Source organism: Poecilia formosa, unplaced genomic scaffold (assembly GCF_000485575.1).
Source record: "Poecilia formosa unplaced genomic scaffold, Poecilia_formosa-5.1.2 Scaffold84, whole genome shotgun sequence".
Taxonomy (NCBI): Eukaryota; Metazoa; Chordata; class Actinopteri; order Cyprinodontiformes; family Poeciliidae; genus Poecilia; species Poecilia formosa.
In genome coordinates this window covers 574,880-589,990 of record NW_006800023.1, presented here as the reverse complement: position 1 = coordinate 589,990, position 15,111 = coordinate 574,880, and the positions used below count along the sequence as shown (strand labels likewise).

The 15,111-nt window shown below is 40.3% G+C and overlaps 2 protein-coding genes across 5 annotated transcripts in view; one reads left to right on the top strand and one right to left on the bottom strand.

The window, feature by feature from the left end:
* LOC103141457 (dehydrogenase/reductase SDR family member on chromosome X-like) overlaps positions 1-4,899 on the bottom strand; it is a 39,443-nt gene extending 34,544 nt beyond the window's left edge. Inside the window, exon 1 of one of the 3 annotated variants that reach the window (XM_007557122.2) lies at positions 4,182-4,899. The gene's annotated coding sequence lies outside the window, so the exon portion shown is untranslated. The remainder of the gene's footprint in view (positions 1-4,181) is intronic. The other 2 variants (XM_007557118.2, XM_016673895.1) reach the window with 2 other exon arrangements.
* Positions 4,900-5,895: 996 nt separating this feature from the next.
* On the top strand, positions 5,896-14,449 carry znf148 (zinc finger protein 148). Of its 2 annotated transcripts, none has more exons than XM_007557116.2 (7): positions 5,896-6,122; positions 8,113-8,485; positions 10,075-10,200; positions 10,309-10,432; positions 11,120-11,203; positions 11,286-11,404; positions 12,132-14,449. In XM_007557116.2, exons 2-7 carry the CDS (start codon positions 8,129-8,131, stop codon positions 13,770-13,772), a joined length of 2,451 nt encoding a protein of 816 aa, XP_007557178.1. In that variant the 5' UTR covers positions 5,896-6,122; positions 8,113-8,128; the 3' UTR covers positions 13,773-14,449. The 2 variants fall into 2 exon arrangements, with proteins under 2 accessions (XP_007557178.1, XP_007557179.1); XM_007557117.2 differs by lacking the exon at positions 5,896-6,122 and adding an exon at positions 7,031-7,197.
* Positions 14,450-15,111: the final 662 nt, after the last annotated feature.

The following is a 15,111-nucleotide window of genomic DNA, read 5'->3' as shown; positions in this document are numbered from 1 at the left end:
AGCTTATCAAATTGTTGATGGAAAAAAAATCCTTGTAATAGCTGTTTTTAAAATTGGGAATTGAAATATAAAATTAGATTTCTACAAAAATTTGAAAGGTATGGCCTTGAACCTTTACTCTGTAGGACCAACTTTCAATGTACATGTAGTTTCAAGATTTTCATCTCAAGTTCAACCAGACTGAAAAAAGAGCATCAGTGGACATCACTTTTCAAGTCTTGCCATAGATTTTCTTTCATATTTAAGCCTCAGCCACTTCGAGGCATGAATGTGATTTGATCTAAACAATCCAATCTAATCACTGGCTGTAAATTTAGTGTTGTGCCTCTGATGGAACATGATCCCCTGGCCCGTCTTCAAATATTTTGCACCTTCTTAAAGGTTTCCTTCGCATCACATTCCCTTCCATTCAATCAATTTTCATGTTCTTGTTAAAGGAAAACATATCCTGAGCATGATGCTGCCACCACTCTACTTCATAGTGTGGATAGAGTGTTAAGGGTGAAGTACAGTAGTCGTTTTCCAACTCAGAGTTTTGCATCTAGGCCAATTTCTAGAAGAATAACAAAAAAGTCTCAGAGGTGCAAACTTTCACAAAAAACAAAACAATAAAAAGAAAGAACGAAAATAAAATGTCCACACATGGTTATCTTTTGAATTCAAATTTCTTAAAAACAAGCAGCTTTGATGTTTGAAGGTTTCCAAAAATCTTTGAGTTTTCTTTCTCAAAAGTTAAATGGTAAGTAGTTAGATAACCAAAAACAAATAAATTCAAAAGAGTAAGTACCAAAGAAAACTCAGAAAACTCTTCTGTTTTGCCACAGTTTGTGTTGTTATTTTGATACTTTTAAGAGTTTTGCTTTTTACATCAAAACCATTTTGGATGAAGGTTTTGATGTAAACCTTCATCCAAATATCAAAGTTTTATAACAAACTGAACACCATCCAATCTTATTTCACTTCTGACCACTTTCTCAAGGTCTGTCAATAATCTCCAACCTGAGATGCTGTCACTTTCCTTCTTCTCTTTCTGGTTGCAAAATGTGGCATTTTTCTAGAGTGCCCTGAAATCACGTTAAATCCACATTACAAACAAAAAGTTTGCAAAAATGAAATAATAGCAAAACTTTTAGATGTAGCTGGTAGGCACAGATCTCATTTTTTTTTGCTTCAGCAACAACAGCTGGCACCGTCACACACTCGTAGTCCCGTTAGCTCTTTCTCCAGTCAGTGGAGATCCAAAGAAAATCTACCTGGTCAACAACATTGCAGGAATGAATCAGAATTAAAACAAACATCTGTACAGCCGAGCGTTGACATCATTTAAACTGTTTTGTGATACAAAACTGGTCAATAAAATAGAAATGTCTCCATTTACAAGTTACAATGCATGAAAACGGGAAATAATATTGGAAAAATTCCCTTTCCCAATGAAATAAATCCTGCAGAACTGGTCAACATTTTGGATAAGACCATCAAGATACAAATTAATGAAAAAAGAAAAGAACTATATGCAAAAGTGGCAAAAAAGAATCCGACTGCATCCAGGGCCTTGTAAATGTATTCAGACTCATCACAAAATAGCACAAATATTTTAATATAACTTACTGAGATTTTTTGTAACAGACCTAGTCAAAGTGGTCCCTGCCAGTTTTATAAATCTAGAGGTTGAATTTTACTCAAACTCTTTGGAAAATGCTCAGTCTGATTGGATGAAGAGTCCTTGGGAACAGCAATTTTAAAGTCTTGTTACAGGTTCTCATTTGGATTTTCTTTTCCTTTATTTTGACGAGGTCATTCACCAAATGAAATCTAAATCATTTTATTGTATTTCTTGCATTCAATTCAATAGCCACGTTCTCTGTCTCTGAAGAAAAGCATGCCCCCAGCATGATGCCGTCACCACCAGTGGGGATGGTGTATTCAGGTGGATGTACAATACTGGTGATCTGTACATGTTCAATTTCACAAGTAAGCCACAAAATTTTAATTGTTCCAATATAAACAAAGTACCTTCTTTCATATAAGTACAAATGAATGCCACATTTTTAAAATTTTCATATACAAATTGTAAACACCACATATCATTATCCTTCTACTTTGAAGTTGCACACAACTTTATGCGGTTCAATGTTAAAAGTTTAAAGCGATTGTTGAATAGTTAACAGTGTCCAAATAATTGACATGCCACATACGTATTTAATGATGAATACCATTTTCAATAAACTCGAGTGAATTTGATGCTGTAAAGGTACAAATCCGAGCACATTTACACACTTTCACACACACCCACGCACACACACACACACACACACACACTCACAGCTGACTCCAATGCTGAGTCCCGCTGAGCCTTTCCTGCTCCACTTTTATCAGTAATTCTGGAGCATGTCAGTGTTTAACCCCCTCCCACGCTGTCACACATGCTGCCTTTCTTCCTTAACAAACTGGACAGCCATCCATGGTCACCCAAACAGAGGTTTTTTTTTTTCCCCCTCTCGTTCTTTAACGCACTAGGACAACTGTCCAGGACACCAGAATAGACAGCAACAGCTGCAGCAGCAGCAGTTGTCTCACACACCGCCCTGCTCCCTTATCATGTCATTACTGGATAGGCACATGGCAGTCACTTATGCAGCGTGCAAATCAGTGTGCATTGTGTGCGTGTGTGTGTTTTAAAGGGGCAAGTCCGGCTTGTTGCATTCCAACTCAAGTGTGGCAAAAATCATTCTGTGGTCCAGTCCAGCAGGATTCTCCTTGTCTCGGCAGGAGAGTCCTTCTAACATTTTAGGGAGACTGCGGGATTTCTTTCTCATGGCTGCATCCAGCTCAGAGTGGAAAGCACTTAAAGCTCCAAAATAAGACATTTTTTTGAAATGTTCAAGCCTCACCACCCCACACCCCCCACTCCAAACACACACACACACACACACACACACACATAGCCGCCCCTTTGGGCACAGAAAGATGCCTGGCTGTTGCAATCCTCTCATGAGTTTGTGGTGTTAACATGAAAAACTGAAGTGGGTTAAGTACAGAGTGAGCTGCAGCCAGTCATTATCACTCAGTAATTACCAGTCAGAGATGTTTCACAGGGGACTGGGGCATCCTTTCCCCCCCCCATTTTCCCTTTAGTTCCATTAAGAGGAGCAGCGTGAATTTATGCCCCATAGATTCGGAGAAAGGTGAAAAGATCAACTCTGAATCCCTTCTCACGATGCTCAAATTAAAGAAAGAAAAGAAAACATGCCCTTGATTTGTCCTTGCAATCTCTACTTTAATTTGAGCGAAATTAGTTCGTTTTTCTAATCATGACTGAAGAAAATGAAAATTGGCATCCACGCCACTCGTATAATTTGGATTATGCAAAAGCTATCGTATTCAGGGGTAATACAGAGGAGAATCCCCTTTCAGTAACGCAGTGCGCTTGTTTGCGTGCACAGGTGCGGGTTTTGAAAGTGAATCAAGTGAGACTGAACACAGTGAGTCGAAACAAGCTCACGGACGTCAAGTGGGAATGAATTTGCGCTATGCGTAAAAAAAAAAAAAAGAAAGCATTAGCGGAGCATTCGCGATAAGGGCGCAAAACATGGCACAAGGCAGATTAGGAAGAAGACGCACATGGAACCGGTGGAGATAATCCCGTTATCTCGTTGGACGTGCGATGCCAGCATGAAAGCATTCCTCAAAGACCAAGCTGAACTGAACACGAACTAATGCAGCGGGTATATATAAACGGAGGAGGGGGTGGTGGTGGTGGTGGTGCTGGGAACACGAGGTAAACACTGTTGTTCTTGACCTTAAGGGACGCGCACGTCTTTTACCGCAATGTCACTGGCGCTCTCCACCTTCTTCTCTGATTAAAAGCCCGCACACATATAACCTCCTCATGACATTGTGGCACCTTTGTTTTTTTCTTTCTTTTTTTTTTCTTTTATTCTCCGCTATAACAGCGTGTTCCATTGCACAAGGCGTCCGTGATGGATGACTGCTGTCAAGTTAAACGGGGCGGGAATCAGGGGCTCTCCTCAGGTCTGTGGTACCGGGCGCACGCTGCTTTTCACCTTTTCACATTACGCGCGAAAGGAATGCGCGTGTGCACATAAACACAAACGTATATAGAAGTATTCCCAAATTGCGCACGACTTAAGTGCAAAAAAAAAAAAAAGAACCGCACTTACGGGATGAGACAGGACTCTTTGGGCTCCTCTGTGCGCCCCATTGTTGATTTCCCGTTATTTCCCCGCTTTAACGGAATCCTCAAATTCCGTGGTCGCAGTCCACGTCCCTACAGATGTACCAGAGGATCACATACAGGATCAGCAGGATGGCGAAGATGAAGAGCGCAACTAGGATGGCTTTGGTCACCGGAGAAATGAGCGACTGCATGTCAGGAGCAGAGCCGGGCAGAGCGGCGTCCGTCCGGTCCTCAGTCTGCCGTCTCTCTCTCTCTCCCTCCTTCTGGTGGCAACTGTTGAGGACGGAGTCCGAGGGCTTCTTTTTGAACACACACGTGTAAGTGCGCCGCGCGCGTGCACACGCGCCGCCGGGTGAGAGAACCTGAATATAAATATATAAATGTAAACCCCCGGTGATCCAGGCGCGCAACGCGTGGGGGGCTTCCCTCGCTAGAGGTGGGTTAGTAGTGAGCTGTCTCTTCCTAGATACAATCTTTCAGGCGGCTTGTCGCACACAAAAAAATTAAAAAAAAACGAGGCAAGGAGACTAAAGTAGAAACAGTCAGCTCACGGTTCAGTCAAAGAGAAATGTACATTTCACACACGTTTTATTAACGATGCGCTGGCAGAAACGTGTTAGTGCGTGCTGAATGAAAAAGTTGCGCACCGAGCTGCCTGCTGCACTTGACGGCAAACAGGTTGATTAGTATTCCTCACAGCGCCGTCGGTGCGTGTGTGTTTGTGTGTGAGAGAGCGACGGCTGGCGTGACAGGGTATCATCTTATCTCTCCCATCCCCATCTGCTTTTTTTTTTTTTTTTAGCAAAGGTGTCAGCCGAAATAGAATTAGATGAACTTCAATGCTTATTAGAATAGAATAGTTTACACTTGAGCGCTTTTTGTTCTTACTGATTTGTTACGCAATACGTTGTCAGGGAACTCTAATTCGCTATAATATGGATGAGGTGGCCTTGAATACTATGTGCTACGTCAAAGCAAAGTAATGCACAAATGTATGGAATGGGGAAAAATGTTTTCAGCAAACACATTAAAACGTGTGGCATGCTTTTTTTATATATATATTTCACCTCCTTTATAAAGTATAATCTTGTCAGATTCATACTTGTTAGACATTAGAGAACAAATGGCATCATGTATCATGAGCACTCCACAAATCTGGCCATAAAAAAAGGGTGTATAAAAAAACTGTTTTGGGAAGAAATCCACAAGAAACCTAATTTGCAGCTTGGAACAATCCACAGTAAACATGTGGAAGAAGGTGCTGCTCTGAGACCAGAACTAAACAATTTAAGTTTACATGCAAAACCCAATGGGTTTCAAAATGCGAAGAATTTAATCATGCTCCACCTTCACGCTTCCACATTAGCACGGTGGTGGCAGAATCACGTTGTTTTTGAGGATGTTTTTGGTTTTTTTTCTTTTTAGGGAAAGTGAAACTGTCACAATTGATGGGCGGATCTAAAGATAAGGCAAGCCTGTAACCTGTTTGGGGCTTGAAACCATTTGAGAGTTGAGCAAAAAAAAAAAACAAAAAAACATATATATGTAAAGAAACTGTAGTTCCATGCGAATAAGTTACTTACATAAACAGAACACTTTCAAACATGTTGGCATACTTTGCTCTGGTGCTTTTCTTTGATAAAAAATATTCTGTCTTTTGTTTAGTTCAAATTTCATACATGGGCGAAAAATAATGCTGCCAATAGAAACTTGAAATAACAATCCAGTGATCCCGTCTACATAATTAAAACATCGCGGTAGATCACGGCATAATGAGTGCACGAACCACTATCCTCCACTAGATGGCGACAAATAGCCATCATCCATGTCTTCATCAAACGGGATGGTGTGAAAGATTATTCCGTGTAGTCCTTTGGAGTTGTGCCCAACAGTGATGACAGTTAAACGGCTTTAACGCACAGAGGTGAGTATAAATATTACAGTACTAAGGGTTGGCATGTCGTATATGATCGTTTGGTATTTATTAATAAGCCTACTGTTTGTCTGTCGTAGTGGCGAGCTAGCAAATGCTAGCTTTGCTAGCAGGAAATATCGTATCAAGTGAAGGGGAGCTATGGAGAAGCCAATCTCTGCTGCTTAGTGTAGGGGAAGTATTTAACTAATGTGTCGCACACTGTCGGCTAAGAGTTGCATAAAACGCCAGATATGTGAGGGCGCAGTTAGTATTAGGATAATTACACGAAATTACAGTAAGATTAACAAACTGCTTTCAATGCTAGCGGCTATTTACTTAGCTTCAAACAGGCCAGAAAGATGCCAAGTCTTTCAAAGCAGAATGTCTTTTCCTGTTACATTATTCAGATTAAAAGTCGCACGACGGCGCGCTGTTAAACGGATTTTAACATTTCTATATGTGAATGTATGCGCAAATAAACATCTTTATTTTGATGTTTTAAGTGCTTTATAAACCAATTAGCACATTAAATATTTAAATATGCCATTTTTCTTTTTCTTTTTTTGGGAGGGGGGTGGTATTTGGAAATATGCAGCACAATATGCAAATTTATTTTTTTTTTTGCATTTACAAGTGGTTTAAAAAATATTTCTAAATGAATGTCTTTTACATTTCCCCATACTTTTAAGTAACGAAATCTGAGTCTTTAAGTTGTAATATATTGTCCATGTATAATGTTTAGATTTTTGTTTTATGGAAAGGTGCCATATGGTAGAATGATCTGAAAATTGGGTTTATTTTTACGTCTATTGCAAAAATAAAAAATTAGAATTTTAGAAGCTTTGGGGAGGGGGGTAAATGCAGTTTTCTGCAGACCCTCTTTTTTCTGGAGGGTCTGCAGAAAAAAGAAATAACCACAGCTCTCCTCGGAGGAAGTTGAAAAAGTACTTCTATTTTGAAGAGGAGGTCGCCCTCTTCCTGTTGTTTCTGTAGCTGGTCGCACTAGTGCAATGTAGCAGATTTGATGAGCGCGGTGAGCTAGTTGGCTAACTGGGGTCTCAGGCCATTTAACCTGAGTGACACAGTGAGTGTGTTTACATTGACTGCAGTTGTTTTTTATTGTCGTGGCTGCAATTTTCTCCCGTGCCTGTGTCCATTCGCTGTAGTCCTGCAAAACCCCTGGTAACATTCACAAATGCTACGTTAGCTAAGCCTTACGGAGCTGAATTCAAGCCGTTGCTAACGCTACTTGTTGTGTGTTTTTTTTTTTTATGAGACCTTGTGTTGAAATTTCAAGCTGCTCCACCAGTTCAGTAAGATGTAATAATGTAGGAATCTCATGCTATTTATATCGACTTTCAATTACTGTCATTGAACAGATATATTCTAGTTAAGCATGTTTGTTATCAGAATAGCTAAAAAATCTGTTTCTGCATATTAAGTTAATAAATTCTCATCTTTCAGAGTTGACTTTCTGTGTTTTCCAGTTGCTTTCACCGTAGGGTTTGTTTTTAAGATTAGAGAAGTAATGGCTGACCTAGTTACAAAAGTTCACACTTTCCTAGAAACAGACATTGTTGACATTAAGGTATCTGACTTTGTGCGATCATATGTATTCCAAGGTGGAGACAATTTTTGGAGCCTTTTTTATTACTGTATGTGGAATATTTACAGCATTCCACATACAGAACAATACTCTATGTGGAATACAAAATTCCAGTATGAAGCAACAAACGTCATACCCGAGCAACTACCTGTTTGTTTTTCTTATTTTCACTATTTATATGATCACTGTAGATTTAAATGTAACATAATGATAACAATATGACCATCAAAGCGATCAGTTTATACTTTGTGAAAGAATTGAAAACTAACATCTGAGCTGTGTTAGTGACCTGGGTCTTTTCTGTCTGGTGGCCTTCAAGTGTTTTCATTTTGGATTCATTATGTTCGAATTTTGACCTGATCTCGTTCTAACGGCTCATTTTACTGACTATAGGAGTACTCGATGTAAGATGAACTCTGAGGACAAGTTGGATGGGATGCTGCTGAAGTGCAGCGGCGGAGGAATAGATGGAGGCGGGAGAGTGTGTCTGGGCGCGGGGGGAGGACTGGTGGTGATGACCCTCGGGGAGCGATCGCTGGCAAACCAGCCTCTTTTGGCTGAGGATGACGATGACGACGACGATGATGAGGACTTGACTGGAAGTTCGCTGGTTACTCACGACCTGGTCCCTCCAGAACAGCTGATGATGCAGGAGGAGCTGACAAAGAACGGTGCAGAAGGACTAGAAGAGGAGGCAGGGGGCGAGGTTGGAGTGCATTTCCCCCTGAAACTCACCAATAAGCTGCCGTTTTCACTTCAGATGCCAGTGAGTAAATTTTTTTTTTTTAGTGGTTTACTTGGATCGACATGTATATGTAGATCTCGCTGTCTGTCGGAACCAGAAATTGGTCCCAGACGAGTTGAGTTTTTATGGAGGGGAGAGTGTTTAATATTTCTTATTGGGTGAATATTTCCTAAATTTTGTTTTGTTTCTTTGGCAGCACAAAGTCCAGGATAGTTTATATATGCTGTTAACTAAATTGTACACAGAGTAAATAGTATTTTTGTTTGCAGATTCAGAATGTAAACCCTTTGACTCATGATTCAAATCCATCTTTTAGATTCTTAAAACCAGATAACCCAAATGAAAATGTTAGTGTGGAAATCTGCTTTCAGAATTTCTTATCAAAACATTTTTCGAGACTTAAACTGTCTGGTGCATTTTATGTTACAAGACACAAACTAAATCATTACATCGTTCCATGATTACGCATCTAGAACCGATTTTAAATCGGACAAGTCGAGTTGTGAGAAAGTTTATCCTTTAAGACACGTTCGTCAGACTTTAGCAGTTATAAATCTTTAAATCTTTCCATTTCCTTTGCTTTTAGAAGGATGCTATTTGTGTTTCGCAGTGTAACCACTGTGCAATTATCACTAAGTATTGAAAACATTGGGTTGTAATATTGAACAGAACTCCCTACTCCCTACTTTGTTGCGCTTCATAAACTACCAGCCTTAACACAAGATTCTGTTTGCAAAAATAACTGTAAATATTTGTCACTGATATACCATTCAAAGAAGTTTGGAATGACTATATGTAAGTTATATGGAGGAATTGTTGTAGTTTAATACTGAAAATCTGCAACAGGAGTCATTTTTTTCCCTCACTTCTGCACTCTGTGGTTCAACAAGATGCCAGTTCAATGAAAATCCTCTGGTTACTCATTTCCACAAAATATGGAGTTATTTTTCTTATCTTTTCATTTCTGTATGAAATAATCTGAGGCCAATTTTGTGATGCTTTTTGTCTGCTATCTAACTGCATTCTGGACTCCTTCCCTTTGATTCCTCCCCCGCAGTGACGACTGAATAATATTTTCAAACTCTATCTAGTGCTCCTCCTGCGAAGTTGGCGTTTAGCAGTTTAGCAGATATCTCCCATGTTGATATGTTTGGTATGCGTAAGTTTGTTTTTGGAGCATGAGGTCAAAACCCTGTATTAGATGGCACGAAATAAAACGTTTGATTCATAACGCCAAAGAGAAGACGTGCAGCGGAGAAGACCTTCTTCTCCGCTGCACTGAAGATAAACAAAGTATTAAAATATTCTGCAGAAGCTCATAAACCGACATGAACCTTTGACCAACTTGTGACAAGTCTTCAGCCACTCACAAAATATGCAAATGTCCTCCAAGGCCAGCTGCCATGTAATTTCTCTTCATGTGGACGGTGACTCCAGGTTGCCCTCTCGACTGCAGTGCCTGAGGCTTCCTCATGTTGAGGTGTCCTTTTCTTTGTTTTGCCCGTTTCCACCTGCCAGACCTGTATAAACCGCCAGCCTGCCTGGTAGCCCATAAAGTAGGTCATGTGCCATATTAAATGTCTTGACTATGTATGGTCCCGCTTTTCCAGCTGAGCATCAAGCAGGAGCTGAAGCTGTCTGACCCTGCAGTCCATATAAAGAAGGACAAAAAGGCAATTAAGGACATGACTGCGTACCCCAAGAAGAAAAAGAGGAAGCAGCGCTCCCCGGCGAAGGTACAAATGAGTTCCCCTCAACAAATGGCTTCAGTTTATTTAGCTTTTTATTGTTGAAAGTTTGAATGAAAATAAAACATCTCTTCTTTGATCTTTTTGCTATTGTAGATCCTCGGCATGAATGACGATGGATCTGTGGCTGTACCTAACCCAAAGTGTCACGTTTGTGTTCACTGCAACGCTGCATTCAGAACCAATTACCATTTGCAGAGACATGTCTTCATTCATACGGGTACAAATGACTTTTACTGAATATTTCTTTAAAGTTTCACATTGTTATCCAGCGCAGCCCTGACAGTGATGGTAGAGTTTTGCAACTTCTGGCGTAGCAGCAGCTGGAATGCGTCTTGTTTTGGGATGGTTTTAAAGTAACTGGGTAGCTTTTCAGATATATATATATTTTTTTCATCTATTTACAATAATTATCACGCACCATGTTCTTTTGTGGATATTCACAAACCTATGGCTAGTCTTTACTACTTGCACTGGAACCTTTTTAATAACATAGTGCTGACAGCAGATCAGGCATGAGCTAAAGTTTCAGAAATAACAAGTAAGATTCTTGCCTCCTTTTTATGATAAGCGATCATTTAGCAGTGCATGACATCCTGTCAACTCATTCTCAACTTGTAACACAAAAATTATAACTTCAAAATAGTTAGACTCATGGGGGCGCCACATGGCTCAGTGATCGATCTGCATGTCTTTTCCTTCTCTCTCTCTGCTTCTTCCTGTCCAGCTACTAATGAATAAAATGCTGCAAAACCGTTTGAAAGAGTCAAACTCCACCATTTTGCTCTGTCATTTTTAAAATGCCAAATCAATCCAGGAATAGGGTGGATAGTGTTTCACATGTAAGTTCAAATATACTTTGTTCCTGGTGTCACTATTTATATCATTTTTGTTCCTAAATGTGTAGGTGAGAAGCCATTTCAGTGCAGCCAGTGCGACATGCGTTTCATTCAGAAGTATCTACTGCAGAGACACGAGAAGATCCACACTGGTGAGCAACAGATTGTTAAAATAAACACTGATAAGGATTCTGTCTTCCCTCGGTCGTCACCTTTTTTTATGTTTTTCTTCAGGTGAGAAGCCTTTCCGTTGTGATGAGTGTGGGATGAGGTTTATCCAGAAGTACCACATGGAGAGACATAAGAGAACTCACAGTGGAGAGAAACCCTACCAGTGTGACTACTGTCACCAGGTACAGTCCTGCTGTGTGAATGAAAACTAACTAATTTTAAACAGATTGAGGTTGTACATTTATCTATAGAGGACTTCCAAAGCTGCAGTTCAGTATTTCCTACCTGGGTTCATAGGAGTCTTGATTATTTTTCAAACATGAGATGGATCTTAAAGATGCAAATCGGTTTTTTATATTGATTTGTATGCAAATAAAATCATTGATCATTGATTTTCCACATCAGAACTTGAGTTTTGTCCCCCAACTAATTGATTGTTGCAGAACTCTGACATGACTATTTATTTATTTATTTATGATTTATTTAATTATTTATTTATTATACTATTTATTTAATCATTAAAGACAACTGAGGGCATTTTGTTCATCTTTTGATCCATAGATCCTCTTTGGTAGGGATTTTTAACTCAACTTGTGGTTCGTAACTTTAGTCTGGTTCCATCATAAGGTTTTATCCTATTTTCTTTGTTTCCAAACTAAACAAACTAAATAAAGGAATCACAAATAAGTGGTATTTTTAGAAGTCTGGATTTATTGTAGAATAATCTGATGAAAGTTTAAAAAATCAGTTTGTTGTATTTAAATGTTTAAAACGGTACAGTTTGGTATATTTGTAAAAACAGTGTTTGTACTGCAACAGCAGGAAGTTTTTTGTTTTGTTTTGTTTTGTTTTGTTTTTTGTTTTTTTAAGAAATCTTACTTAAAATTTCTTACTGTTTTCTGTCCACAGTACTTCTCCAGAACAGACCGGGTTTTAAAACACAGGCGAATGTGTCATGAAAACAGAGAGAGGAAAACAAACAAGACCGCTGGTAAAATCGGACCTTTGCATGATACAGATTCTTCAGGGTCTCCCTTCCTTTCCAAAGAGTGCTCTCTACCCAAGAAAAAGCGCCAAAAATGTGCAGAAAAGAGCTCAGGCTCTTGCATCACGGTCCTGACAGAAGGGCACACTTTTGCTGTCGAAGAAACAGAAGCGAAGGAAGGCCAGAGTCGGGATAAAATCGAAACTCCATGTATATTTGCTGTATCATCCAAGGTCAAACATGAGTATGTGATTCCTGACTACTCAGTGGAACTTCCTGAGGAAACAGCCAGCCAACACGAAGATGACGACGTATCATCAGAGGACACAACCCCTCCAAAAATAGTCCTGAAGAAAGTCCCCAAGAGGAGCCTTAAACAGCCCAGAGAGCAAACCCCTCCCTGCTTGTCTTCCTCGCTGTCCTCCTATGAGGAAGCCGATAAGGTAGCACAGTACACCTTTGAAATTGTGGACAAGCAGGGCCTTTTAGACGTCGAGAGCAACGCTGACCTGGAATCAGTCGAAACTCTTCAAGGAGGAACGACTAAACCGGCGACAAGTAGCACAAACTACGACGACGCCATGCAGTTTCTCAAAAAGAAGCGTTACCTTCACGCCGCAATGGCCAACAACAGCCGGGACTACGGGCTCAACACGAGCGCCATGTCCTCTCAACCGTCTGTTACGCAAACAGTGGTGTCAACCGTCATAGATGAAACTGTCCCCGCCACCATCCTGGAGCCCCAGCCCATCAACGCAGAGATAAAGGCAGCTCATGAGAAAAACGTTTTCCCTGATGAGGTTCTTCAAACGCTGCTGGAGCACTACTCTACCAAAGCTAATGGGCAATCAGACATTTCCTTCAGTGTCGCTGATACAGAAGTGACTTCGAGCATATCTATAAACTCCTCTGATGTTTCGGACAGTAGCCCTGTGGAGAGCATCGGATCCTCTGGTGCCCAGGCTCAGCCGCCTACAGAGAAGGTCAGCCTCCTGCAGGAATACTCCAAATTTCTCCAACAGGCTCTGGAGAGGACCAGTCAGAACGACAGCTACTTAACGAGCCAGAGCCTCAGCTTGGTCTCTGAAAACCCCACGTTAGCCGGACAACCTTTGTTCTCTAACGAGAAACAGTTCTCCTCACCCAGCAGGTTCAAATCAGGGATGAGCTCTCCGTTGAGGTCCACTTTGGAAAAGCCTCACTTCGCATTATTGGTCGGAGACTCCCAGCACTCGTTTTCATTTTCAGGTGACGAGACGACTCCGCCCTCGGCGGTGTCTCCAGCTGATGAGGACTTCCTGGAGCAGGTCTCGCCCTCGAAGAAGTCTGACTCTACGCAGGGGATACTGCAGACGTTCCAGATCAACTCCTTTGATCAGAACTTCAAGTCTCATTTCCAGGCGACGAGAGCCGCATCGTCCTCGCAGTTCACGGTCACCAACGGACAAGTAAGCGTCAGAGGACACGGCGCGGACTTCTCCGAGTTCCCTTTAGTTCGAGTCACTGAGACCAGGGTTCAATTGAACTCATCCCCTGATGTTTCAACCAGCGAATCTTTTGGCTGAAGGAAAAAACAGGGAAAGAATTTATTTGTTAATTTTAGCAGCACTTTATTTCATCTGTCTTGTTTTGCCAAAACTATTCACAACACAATCATGTTTTCTTAAAGCGGTTTGAAAAATAGTCATGTTTTGTTTGTACTCACACCTCTCATAAGATACTAATAATAATAACTCATGAAACCATACTACGGTATAAAAAGCATTTCTCTATTGGATTCAAAGCAGTTCTTGTTCTGGAATGTACACTAGGAGGTTAAGTGACCAAAGTGTAATTATTCTCATATCTTTGCTGCCAGAGAGTTTATGTTTAATGGGAGTGTCGGTTTGCCTTGCTTGAAAAATAATCAACTCACTCTTGCTGCTTAATGCAATATTTCCACTTTTTACACACCAATCAGCCATTAAATTATGACTTCCAGACGATAGACCCTTGATGCTCTATTGATTGTTGGGTGTTTTTCGTGGACCCTGCCCTGCATACCTCAGATCACTTGTCTTCTTCTGGTGGAGGAATATTTAGCAACACACTGGTGCATCTCAATATCGTTAAAATTATAGCTGAAAAGTTAATTGACCTCTGTAATTCAGTTCAAAAACTGAAACTCAAAAGTAAATTATTTGTGACTGAAGAATTTTAGGTGTTTCTGTGTAATTTGAAAATCCCAAATTAGGTTTTTTCCCCAAAAAAAATAGTTTTACATAAAGCTAATCTAAAAGAAAAGGATCAGAAGTACATACACCTGATACATTGTTGGTTCCGCTTTTGTCCCCAGTTATGGTAAATGGACTGAACTTATATAGCGCTTTTTCCAATCATTTTTGACCACTCAAAGCACTTTACACTAGAGTCACATTCACCCATTCGCACACATTTATACACCGATACCCAGATCGGTTAAGTGCCTTGCCCAGGGGCACGTCGACATGTGGCAGGAGGAAGCTGGAATTGAACCTACAACCTTCCGATCAGAGGACAACTACTCTTCCCACAGAGCCACGGTCACCAGTTATACACCAATCCATCCATTATAATTTCTAGGGATACACTGAAATGAAAACTTGAGCTGATATCCAATATTTACATTGCTGCTATGATCAATAGCCAATCTTTTATTTATATATATCTATATTTCGCTAAACTTTCAACTCCTTGAAAAAAAATGACTCCACTACTATATGACCAACTTCATCCAGAAACAATTGGCATTGATATGGAAATAGGTATGGGTTATTAAATTTGCCCCATTTTTATTTATTGGACTGATGCCGATGTGGCAAGAATGGCTAATATTAACTGATACTGATGTTTCTGCTGATTTATCATGAATCCCTAATAATTTTG